Raw genomic sequence first — 12113 nt, forward strand, 5'->3', positions numbered from 1 at the left:
ATAGATGGGACTTATATGGGCGAAAATCTTCCGAGTTTCAACCTGAACGGTAGAAAAAAATAAATACAACACAAAATAGGAGGTCGTGTTATTTTATTAGTTCTAAATATTAAAAAAATCATAAATGTTTGACTGCATCAGCAGCAGAAAATGTTACCCATAACTTAATAATTAGAAATTCTGTGTGTGATCATTTTAGCATAAGTTTTAGCTGAGAATGGATAAATCCAGAGGCAGGAAGCCGGTGCAGTTGTTGGCACCACAGTGGCACGGTTTCCTCTGCGGTCCATTTGGCCGGCTGACCTCGGCCGTGGTCATCGTCTCTGCAGGTTGCTGCTCCCCGCATCCTCCTGAGTAGTCAAACGTAAGCTCCTCCTCAGTTCTGATGTCGCGTGCAGTAAAAAGCGCCAGCCTGGGAACCACTGAGTGCACGCGCACAGGCACCATAACCAGATTGGGCTGGCAGGAGTGGTTAAGGAAGCGGCCTACGTTTCCCACCTGGGTCGGGTCCACGAATGTTTTTGTAACGGAGCCCGACCCCGCGTGCTCCATAACCGAGATGATGTAATTATTCTCCTCGGCGCTCTGGCTGAGCTGCCGCCGCCTGGCCTCTGCAAAGCTGACCACCTCCCCTGCATACTCGCACACAAACACCCCTCTGGGTATTTGCTGCAGCGTCCGAACTCCCCAGCCCCGGCTGCTGGTGCGGAAAATCTCCAAGTGGAGCTGCAGCCCCTTCTGCACCACCCGATTAGAGCAGGCGTCACTGCAGCCGCAAAGGGCATTGCACTCAAACACAGGTGAGGAATAATCCGAGTCAGTTCTGCTGAGGTCCAGCAGAGCGCTGGCGCTGAGGTACGCCGGACCACCGGTCTGCAGGCAGGAGCAGCTCTCAGGACAACAGGAGCGGGAAAGGCAGGAGCAGCCAGGAAGGGTGACCTCAGAGGGGTCAACCGCACAGCCTGGTCCCTGAACATTATCTGGACAATACTGCAAAGGACAGAAAAGTATAGAAACATTTTCAAAAATCTTTTATTTAAAGTAAAAACTTTTTCTAATTCTAATTTTGTTCTTGTATTTATTTAAATACTAAAGGTCATTTGAGTCTGAAAGTTCGGGTATAACACCACTGAAATCTTTAAGACATTTTCCCCCAAAAAATAATTCACACACAGATGAGCTGCTTGTGAAAAATCTCTTATTTTAAAAGTGTTCAATTTTATAAGACATATTTCAGAACAAAAGTAAGATTATGAGAATTTTTGGGCCCATTACACATTTGCAAAAACCTCTTTAGTTTCACCAAAACATGTGTTTGTATGTATGTACATACAAACACATTACTATAACATCAGTCCTACAATAATATGGTTGCTTTATTCAAAATCAATTGTAAAGTCGGAGAAAAATACTGAAGAATACAGTGTTTCCCTGCAACCATACTAGGGGAGCTGCAGTGCTGATTTGCTGCCACCTACTGGCAAAAGAGTAGATTTCATTTGATTACGTTGAATTTTTATTTTCAGCTTTAACCTTTCTGATAAATAAATGTATACAAATTTCTTAACTGATAAACAATGTTTAAGGGTTCTACCCCTACAAATTTCCTTTCTGGGTCATATTTTTCACATGTTGCCCTTTATGTGAATCTTTCCCAACACTGTTTTGTTAATGTAATTTTTTCATGTTCACATTGAGGCCCTGAAAGCCGTCAGAAAAGTTAAGAGAAGAAAACTTGTCAGGGAGATTACAGAGTCAAACAATAAAGCAGCTTTGCTTTTTTTTTTTTTTTTTTAAGTTTATGGTAGTCAACTTGAGAAATTGCATAACAGTACTGTATTTTTGAGAACATTTTATTAAAAATGGTGTTTTCTTCTCCCATTCATTTGTCTTTCTTTGTCAGTGTAAACGCATGAACGCTGAACAACATAATGAATATAGGGGGAAAAAAAGGAAGAGGGTTGAAGAGTGCGTTAAAGTGCGGTCTGTGCAAGTTCCATCTTTTGCCTCCGTTGTTCTCCATGCTTCCTCCTTTCTGTTTACATCTTGGTTCAAAGAATTCCTGGTTTCCTTAAAAATATCTCCTATAGTTGCATCTTGTACTGAGTTTAGAAGCTTGAATCATTACTACAAAAACCTTCATCTCATCATGTTCTACAGTACTTATCCAGGCTCCCTATAACAGAACTTAAATTCTGTAATGCAGATTAAAATTCATTCACAACCTCTCCTCTAATCTGACTCAAACCTTTTCTGTCTATTACTCTCTTAAACGTTTTTTTCTTTTTCAACATAGCAAATTCTGCTGCATATTAAACATACTTTAACCTAATGGTTTTTATTTTCATTATTAGCTTTATTTAGTTTGATGGCTTCATGACAAAAAATAATCTGCTGTCCACAACCATGACTTTTGTGTTTTTAATCTTTATAATTAAGTTTATAAAGGTGGGATATAACATTGATGATCCCAACGGTGGTAAAAATGAAATATTATAATGAAATTATTAATAAATAACATAAACGATTAAGGTAGACTAATGCCAGCTGTGCAGAACACTCATGTTAGGAACCATTCAACTAGCAAACATATTTAAAAAGAAATGTATGAAAAAGTCAAAATTATCAGTGGCACTTACAGGTTATATTAGCAATAAAGAACATTTTGTGATTCAAACACTACATTCATCTTGGAAAAGTTATTTGTACAATCATAAAAGGTAGAACATAAAATACCATTTACTATCAAATGAAAATATACACGTTTAAGACAATATGTAGGCAATTAAATTGTGATATATTTTTTTAATTCAAATGTGATGATTTTCACGAGAAACAGCACACACAGACCCACAGGTTGGCACAAGAACTTAAAAAGTCAATGAAACTTCAGCCAAAACACGAACGCTTGGCCTCAAACACACATAAATACTTGTTTACAATATAGCTACCTTGAATGTGGGGGGTTTTAGATCTTTGCACAAAACAGGAACGTCCTCTAAGCCATCACTCAGGTCCACCATAACGCTTTTCACACACACTCAAAAATGAAAACACGAAACTGAAAACGAACATCGGAAAATGCAACTTCCGGTTGGTTCATGATTAACTTTCGCCACCTAGTGGCCAGGAAGAGTCGTTGATGGCATGTCATTTATTATATGACAAAACAAACTTTATCTGGATGAATGAAAATATTCGCTGACACGTCACTTTTGAAAGCAAAAGAAAGAAAAATAACCTAAAAAAAAAACTAAGAACAGAAGATAAAGTTCTAATTTCAACTTAAAACGTTAAGTGAAGAGCAGCATGTGCTGTATTTTCAATATAAAATTCCTTTTACAGCAAGTCAAATTCTATTCTGGAAATTGTAAGTGATTATTTCAAACTTTACAAACATTTTAAACAAGTAAAAACGGACTTGATACGAATGTCATTGCAATTTATCTTCCAACACATTAGGGGGAGCTGTTAGTGGACTTAAATAATCACGTGACACAACACGGAACTCGTGATGAGTATTTTGCAGAAGTTGGCTTAATGAGGAATACCTTGATTATATATGCGACGAAACCTTGACGGAATGTTAAGGAAAAACATAGAGAATGCATATCGATGAAGCCTGAAGTTTGAGCCGTAATGGCGTCCGGCTGGGTGGAGAGGGTTTCCGCTTTCTGCGGCAGTCCGAGCCGCTTCCTCTGCGGGACAAGCTCGGAGGTTTTTCTCGCCGAGCTGCTCCGAGAGCTCCGGGATGACCGAGCAAACTACAACGTTAAGGTGAAACAAGGAGCATGTACATACACACGTGTCCACTAAGTGTTGTTTTTACCCAGCATGGGTGGATTTATCTTGTCATTAGAGCTTTCTGTCTAGTTGTAAACATTCTACAGAGCTGCATTACAATTTTTATTTTGTTATTTTATTTTGAAAAAAAGAGAGAAAAACTTGCACCTTCATAATTTTTCGTTCAGATAGTTTAAGCCAAAATGTTGTGATGGGTTTGATAAGAATACAAAAGAAAATAATAAGAATTTTGCTGATCATCTGCTGAGATACACGACGAAACATTAGGGCCACTTCACATAATAAAATAGAATTTAAAAATGTGAGAACGAAGTGGTAAAATCCTAAAAATAAAGTCTTAGAATTATCAGGAAAAGAAGTCAACATTTCATTAGAGTAAAATGGTTAACTTATCGCTTTAAAAGTTGTAATTTTACAATGACAAAGTTGTGGGTTTTTCAAAATAAAGTTGTTTATTTATTACATAAAGTTGTACATTTACAAAAGAAAAAAAAGACAACCAGATCCAATTTTTCTAGTTTAAGCCTTTCAAAAACTGAATGTAACATTTTATTTTGAAAAATCAAGGCCTTTTCCTATTAAAATTACCAATTTTTCAAGCATATATTCATGATTTTATGCTTATAGTTTTTAAAATATTTTCCCTAATTGTACAACTTTATTTTTGTTAAAATGTTCACATACTTTTACAGATTTATTCTGATAAAACTCAGATTGTTAAATCGTCTATTTTTACTCTCATACATTTGTAATGTCTTCTTTTTTTATGATGGCCCTAATACTACTCATTACTACTCATCACAAAGATCAGTATATACCTTCTTTTATTTTGTATTGTTGTTTCTCCAGGTCCTCCTGTTGTCTCCTCTGTGCGAGTACCCAGCTCTGTTGTGCCCCTCAGACTCTGTCGGGGAGGAGACAGCCTTGGAGCTCATGTCCATCTTTGCCCAATCTCCTCCCAAGTTTGTGCATTTTCGCTCTCAGCTCCTCGTGGCCCTCACCTGCGTCCTCACCTGCTCTCCGGATGCGAGCAGTCGCCTCAGAGCATTCCCAGATTTCCTGGATCTTCTCCTTCAGCTGGCTCAGGACACCAGCGACCTTCACGGCGATGCGGCCCAGCGCTCGCTCCGGGCCACGGCGTGCGACTGCCTTCGTGAGATGGAGGTGCTCTACCCCGGCCTCCTTTCCCAGCGCCTTGAGCTGTTGGGTGCACTCCGGCATCAAGAAACCTCCAGGCTGCATCAGGCCTATGCAGGGTTGCAGACTCTGGTCTTAAGAAATGTAGTCTATCTGCTCACCGGAGAGAAAGAAGCAGGTGCTGTGCATTTAAAAGCCCTCTTGGGAGGAAATGAGTCCGTCGGATGGGAAGCAGACCAGAACCTCGGCGCAGCGAGCGGCAAAAACTCAACGCCCCTGTCCTCTGTAATTCTGACACCGATGGGTACAATCCCGACCCTTCACACCGGACCAGACTGTAAGGAGCTGCGCTCGGTCCTCTCCTCCCTGCTGGAGGAGTCCTACCTTTTTACCCCTCTGAGCCAGGCTGAACGCTTATACAGGCTCACAGAAGTGGTTGCCATGGTGCCGGCCATCCCCCCTACCATATTCAGAGCTCAGCTGCTGCGGCTGCTGGGAACCAGTGAGGTTTGTGTCAAACATGTTCAAATTATGAGCAAATGTCATTATGCTATGTCATATTTCACCTTTGTAATTTCTTAATTACGGTACCTGAGTGAAAGGTTTTATAAGAACCTACTCCTGAGGTGGATTAGGAGAGGAGAACTTTCCTGTTTTTTCTTGTTGATCCCTATATTTACAACTTTCACAACCGATTTCTTTGCGGTCACCTTTTTCTGCCCTTTTTTAATCAGGTTCATCAACACATCCAAAGTAAACCTATTATTTTCTTCCACTGTTTTTCAAAAAGAATGAAACTCACTAAACTAAAAAAATAAAATCTAGAGTTTCTATAAGACAGAAGTGTGTCATAAATAAGCCAAACCAATCGACTTCTCAGGTTTCTTCAATAGGAAGGTCGCCTCTACAAATTCTTTTTAAGATTTGCCTCAAAATCTGTAGAAATCCATGTTTAAGACCCACTCTGACACTGTGAACACCGTGTTTTTGACATGTTTTAGTGTCATTTTCCTGATGATGGAGGACATAAAAGGGAAATCTAAGTTTAAAAAAGCATTTAAAGTATTTTTTTAATTCGAATTACGTGAATCAGGTGCAGGTGAAAAAATTTCAGTCTTAAAAAGATCATAACCGGGATATAAGTATTTGAGATGACTTGCACCTGGCCTGGATTGGGGCGAGGAAATGTGCCTAAGATGAAGGCGAACTCTGAGCTGCAGCGAGACAAAACGAAAACAGGAAGTCAGGGTTGTCATTAACATTCAGTTGAATATTAATATCCCCCCCAATAGTATTTTAAAGGCAATAATGAAACACATAACAGGATTTGTGATTCCTGTACTCATAAGTTCATCTTGTTGCATAAATACAAATGTCTGATGCATTGCATTAAAACCTAAATGATTATACATAGAAAAAATAAAATACATGTTTCAAGTAAAATCATTTGGAATTATGATGTAATCTGAGTTGATTTCAATTATTGCAACCATCTTGTTTATCTTCTCATGAGTGATTCACTGTTAAGAGAACACAGATTTCCTTCTTTGAGCACTAAGCATTTCTGATCAGATACATTTTGAACTACAAAAACTGTCAGGATGCAGTTTCCCATAATGCATTGTTTTGTAGTCAGTTAAAAGTGACAAGTTTTAAGCTTTAGATAAATTGGGGAAGCTTGGATATAAGATCTGCTCAGGATTAGTCATACATTAGATTTTTTTGTTAGAAGTTTTTCATCTTTACTGCTTTTATGACGTGATATTACAGTAAGAAACTTGGAGCTAAAATAAACTGCTTGATGGGGAAATGTCTCCTCATCTGAACAAAGCTTCTATCTGAGAGAAGTTGACCTGAGAACCTCTCTTCTCCCCTCCAGGTGTCGCTCCTTCACACCACCCTGCTGATGAAAAGCGCCTTCACCGACAGTCTGTTCAGCTCCGAGGACGAGGCGTTTCTCCTCAAGCGGCTGGTTGTCCTCTCGCAGCACCCGCTCCTGAGCGCGCCGGAGAAGCTCTTCTACATGGACTGCATCCTGCACTTTCCGGAGAACCGCCCGATCAGCTGCGGCGACAGCGACGAGGCCCTCCCGGTGCTGCTGACCCCCCGGCTGGCCTCAGCTCTGCTGCCCGTCGTGTTCAACGACAGCGCCACCCTGCTGGCCCGCTTCAACCTGCTGTCTCTGGTGTACCTGGAGGCGGGGGAGGAGGAGGATGGCCGGGGACTGGAGTACCTGTATGACCACCTGACGTCTCTGCTGCGGATCGTGGAGAGCGGGGGCAAGCGGGAGAGCATCGTTACTTTATTCAGAGCGGCTTTCCTCTTCCTTTTTCACTTTCACCACGTTGAGCGTTACTGCGACAACCTGAGCCAGCAGCTGTGCCAGCTCTACCTCCAGCACACCCGCTTCGCCCCCCACCTCATCAACCTGGCCAATCAGACCCAGGAGAAGCTGCCCGACTCCCCCTGGGCGTTTGGGCTCCTGAAAGCCCTGCAGAGGGTCATTTCCCAGACCCCCCTCAGCCAAGTGACCCGACATGACCTCAGCTGGCATCTGAAGGTGCTGACTCGAGCGGCGGAGGAGGGAGAGATGTCGCAGCACGCCACGCTCCGCTTTCTGTCCGGCGTCATCACGCCGTCCTCGTTGAGTTGGAGCGCCGATTGGCGCTTGGGAAATGGCATCCTGGGAGTTTGCCGCCGCTTGCTGGTCCACCCCAGCCTGGACTCCATCCTCATCCCTCTGGCCGACGTTCTCCAGCATCTCGCCGGTCACTACGGCGACACGGACATCCGGGACCACGCCCGCCTCTACTACACTCTCCTCACCACTCTGTCCCGGGAGAAGCTGGCCACCGTGCTGGCTCATCACGCCGAGGGGGGTCAGCAGGTCAAGAAGCGAACGCTGTCCTGCCTTATGACTGAGGGAGAGGGGCTAACGAGCATCCTGACCATCCATGAGACGGAGGCCGCCATATTTAGACTGATTGAAACTCATTGGGAACAGCCAGAAGCCGAAGACCTCATCCAGGACGAGACGGAGCGAGGAGAGGCCGACTTAGAAACGTACAGAGCTCAGTTTGGCGATGCCGCCTTTGCCTCACAAGTCACCCTGAAGTTCCTGCTGACTCACACAGAGACTCGAGACGCTCGCTTCGATCAGCTCTTCAGCATCCGCCTCCACTTCAGCCTCACCGACGACCACTACAGCGAGCTGCAGGACCTCAGCGTGCCGTGTCTCTTCAGGGAGAGGCCGCCGCCTGTCGTGGCGCTCACGCTAAAGCCCAAGCAGCCCTACCCAACCAGCCTTCACGTCAGCGCCATCTTCACCACTCAAGATGGGCTCACCTGGCACACCACCTTACCAGACATCCACGTGTGTTTTCAGCAGATCTTCCTGCCCCTGCCGGCCCCCTCGAGCTGGGGCCGGACTGGGAGGCAGGCCGTCTTCGCAGGTTTGTGGGAGGAAATCTCCGGTGAAACGGAGGAATGTGCCAGCAGTCTGTTCTGCTGCCGGCTGGAGGAAGAGGCTCTGAGCGCGCTCGTGGAGAAGCACTTCCTCCCATTCCTGGTGTCCGATCCAGCCCACAAAGACCAGTTCAGAGTGCTGCTCTTTCTCCCGCCTCAGTCCCACGTGCTGCTGAAGATCAGCTCGGAGGAAGACGCGGTGCACTTCAACATCGCCACCGACAGCTGGCAGCTGCTTCCTCACATAAACGACTATCTGCTGGAAATCACAGCCAGCTGACCGCTACTTTTTTAAGAAAACAACTTTTAACATTGAAGCTTTCTCAAACTAAATAGTTGTAATGAAGTAATTGCACTTTAATCATTTTGACTTCAAATTAAAATATGTGATCCAGTTTTAAGCTGTCATTTTCTTCTTCTTCTTCCTCACTCCAATTATTTATGATCTGTTTTAAAAGCGTTCCCAATAGTCTTTAATTATGATTGCCAAAATAATTAAAAAAAAACTGTAATTTTCTATCAATTTTCTACAACCTAATTTCTGCAGAGTGCCAATAGTTCATTAGAATTAATCTTGCCCCTTATTCTCGTCCCCGTTACTGAGAGCTGTCTGTTTACATGAGGAAAATGAAGATGTCCATCTGTCTAGTCGTCTACAAGTGGATGCATCAGAATAAAGCAGAGCAGGGAGCTCGGGTCCCGCCCACCATATTTTCTACATCAAGAAAACGCTCTTTTTCAAAGAGCATTTTTCCGTCTGCTCCTGATTCACAACGATTTGAACAAAGAACTAATCAGAAAGCCAAATGTTTTGAGCTGAATTTTCTTAATAAATGTCACCCATCATCATCAGAAAAATGCCACAAGAACATGTTAAAAACACCATTTTCATTTTTAACTAGATGAGAAAGTTTGTCAGGGATACAGCGGGGATTTAAGGAATGTTTTGGGTCCAACAACCTTGTGAACAGAGGCGGAGCTAGAACATTTTATTTGGGGGGCAGGAGGGGGGATAAGACAAAAAAAAAGCGTGTATTAACAACTTTTCAATAACGAGGCTAATAATATTGACTCAAAAATGCCCGCCACCCCTGTAGCTCCGCCCCTGCTTGTGAACAGTTTGATTTTTTTTATTCCTGCAGTTTGAAATAATTTAAATGGCAGCTCATTATCACTTTCCTTTTAACACTGTCCTAGTGAGCGAAGAAGCTTTGAATTTGAGTTTCATCATTTCAACAAAATTAAGAAACCAGATAAGACTTCAAAACGCTTCTTTACTCTTCAGGGTCTGAATTATCTGATAAAAACAGCCACCATTTTGGTATTTCCTTTTTTAAATAAAAAACCTTGTTTAGTCTTATATTTTTGGCTTAGTTCCGTCCATTTTCAGAAGTTCTGTATCCCATCAGCAGTCTTTTATTCAGTGAGCCCTTTAAAGTTGGGTCCAGTGTATGAGGGTAAGGCTGTTTGTTGGCTCAGGAGTTTGTCCATGATGGCGATCTCTGCGTCTCTCTTTTCCACCTCGTCCACAGGAGTCCAGGACATGTCGTGCTGAAGTTTGAACGCTCCGAGAAATGGATGAGGGCAACTTGGTCCCCACTCCTTTAAAGAGAGGAAAAACACATTTTTTAATTAACAAAATCACAAAAGAAACCCTTTTTTTCAGTGTTTTATGTTCAAGAATACTCTTAATTTTTAATACTCCGAGACCTTTTAGAGCTTTTTTTCTCATTTTCAAGTTGATTTATTTATTTATGTTTAATTTTTTTTTAACCTGTTCATAGTGCTCAATTCCGAGCGGTAAATTTAGTCATTTTTTACTGCAGAAATTAAAATCAAACAGTTTTTGTGTTTTAGAAAATATCAAACATGTAGAGACTAAATTAAACAATGTCAAATTTGTCTAAAACCAGGCAAAGCTCAACTCAAAGTTCCAAGAAGTATAACAAATATGTGTCATAACTGTTATTATGTTTGTTTTAAACCAAAAATGTTAAAAGCTAAAAACATTTGCTGCTTCAGCAATGTTCCATGGTGGAAAAAACTCCATAAACATTAAGAATCTGTTTGTTTTACACAGAACTGAGTTGTACTGAAACCAGCTGGATCCAGCCAAAACAGAGAGCTGGGAATCTATCAGCTTCCTGTCAAGTTACATGAACTTTGAACACCAAACTGTTCCCTCAGGCGTTCATGTTCACTCACAGAAATGTTACGTAACGGCTATGTTTTAAGTGCGATTCCGACCTTAGGTGAGATGATGGAGAAGTACTTCTGTCCAGAAGGCCGCTGGTAGAGGTAATACATGTTCCCTGGCTTCTTTACAATGTTGCAGGCAGCGTGGTGGAGGTCTGCATCTCTTTTTGCTTCTTCCAAAGCCTGGAGGCAGAAACAAGTAATTCAAGATCTAAGATGGTTGGAAACTGTTGAGATCAGTGTGCTTCAAGTTTGATCCGTTGTACCTTTCTGGCCTGCTCCTGCAGATATCTGATCTGGTCTGCGATCACTGTCAGCTTGTTGCAAGCGTTGGCTTTAACAAACTCGTCTCCCTGAGAAAAAATAATGATAACAATCAGTTTTTAATATTTGTACCTGGATTGTATGCATCAGTGATATGAGGGGGGTATAAACACACACCTTCTGCACTTGTACTGCCAGAGCCACCAGATCCATGGGGTCCCCCACTCTGTTGGTCTGGTATGAGCTGACCAGTTCCAGCCCGCTGGGCGCCGAGTTTCTCTCAACCAGAGTGACTGCAGCAAAAAGAAGGTTACATCACAGTTATATGCCTGAAACTAACTAATGCTGCAGCCACAATGTTACATTCTTTAGTTTTTTCATTGCAACTACAAGACACACATGGTACCAATATATAATACAATATCAAAGCGAAAAAGGGGAGTCAATCCAAATAAAAAAAAAAAATTGAGTTACCATTATTTAGTAATGCTTACCTGGGTTTAACATTTTATTATTTCCTACTTTGTTTTATCACAACAACACAAATTTTGGACAAGTCAGAAAAGCAACTATCTCAGCTTCTCTTACACAAAGCTTAAACAGTGATATTTTCAAAATAAGAGCTCTGAACTGAAAATGTAAACATAATGTTGATTACATTTTAGTTAATGTGTGTTTGTGGCACTTTACAAAACCACCTAACACATAAATGACATTAGTGGCTGTAAGAAGAGCATTTTTGTTAAGTGGATCTGAACTTGATGTGAGAACATTTTGTTCACCACAGATAATGAAACAAAATACAGACGCACAGAAACTAAGATGACTTAATAAGATTTAACTTGGGAGGCATTACATATATGTGCAAAAAAAAGCCACAATAATATTTAGCTATAGCCGAATATTTATGCGCAAATTTTGTGATCACTGCTAGCTATCTTAATTGTGTAATACAGTTTACAAATAAGAGAAGGGGGAAAATGACAATCAATCAGTACCTCTCGTTGTTTTCTCGGGCTGGTTCGGTAGACTGACCGTCCTATCCATTTTGTGTTTAATCACTATTAACTACAAACTCCTCTTCACTACCAAAAACGAAATTACCGGTATTAGAGCTACTCTTCGTTCTCCGCTCACCGGTTTAGTAACGTGCTGAAAATACTGTGGTCTCCGCCCTTTTTTCTAAATATAGTAGTCCAAATTTATGCCTGATCAAAATCAACGAAAATAATCGTTTGTTCTGACTT

General features: G+C 41.8%; 3 protein-coding genes across 3 annotated transcripts; 1 reads left to right on the forward strand and 2 right to left on the reverse strand.

Annotated features, from left to right (window-relative positions):
• Nucleotides 1–76: 76 nt before the first annotated feature.
• setmar (SET domain and mariner transposase fusion gene) lies at nucleotides 77–3200 on the reverse strand. The gene is made up of 2 exons (XM_024270631.2): nucleotides 2952–3200; nucleotides 77–990 (listed from the first exon to the last, which is right to left on the reverse strand). The coding sequence occupies exons 1-2, from the start codon at nucleotides 3021–3023 to the stop codon at nucleotides 208–210; spliced, it is 855 nt and encodes a 284-aa protein (XP_024126399.1). The 5' UTR covers nucleotides 3024–3200; the 3' UTR covers nucleotides 77–207.
• A 93-nt stretch (nucleotides 3201–3293) lies between these two features.
• Nucleotides 3294–8807, forward strand: ap5b1 (adaptor related protein complex 5 subunit beta 1). Its single transcript, XM_024270626.2, has 3 exons — nucleotides 3294–3777; nucleotides 4654–5448; nucleotides 6821–8807. The coding sequence occupies exons 1-3, from the start codon at nucleotides 3640–3642 to the stop codon at nucleotides 8684–8686; spliced, it is 2799 nt and encodes a 932-aa protein (XP_024126394.1). The 5' UTR covers nucleotides 3294–3639; the 3' UTR covers nucleotides 8687–8807.
• Nucleotides 8808–9279: 472 nt separating this feature from the next.
• lg5h1orf50 (linkage group 5 C1orf50 homolog) lies at nucleotides 9280–12030 on the reverse strand. The gene is made up of 5 exons (XM_024269046.2): nucleotides 11865–12030; nucleotides 11044–11159; nucleotides 10869–10955; nucleotides 10654–10785; nucleotides 9280–10008 (listed from the first exon to the last, which is right to left on the reverse strand). The coding sequence occupies exons 1-5, from the start codon at nucleotides 11911–11913 to the stop codon at nucleotides 9823–9825; spliced, it is 570 nt and encodes a 189-aa protein (XP_024124814.1). The 5' UTR covers nucleotides 11914–12030; the 3' UTR covers nucleotides 9280–9822.
• Between the last annotated feature and the right edge of the window lie 83 nt (nucleotides 12031–12113).

The sequence above is a fragment of the Oryzias melastigma genome, linkage group LG5, assembly GCF_002922805.2.
Source record: "Oryzias melastigma strain HK-1 linkage group LG5, ASM292280v2, whole genome shotgun sequence".
NCBI classification, from domain to species: domain Eukaryota; kingdom Metazoa; phylum Chordata; class Actinopteri; order Beloniformes; family Adrianichthyidae; genus Oryzias; species Oryzias melastigma.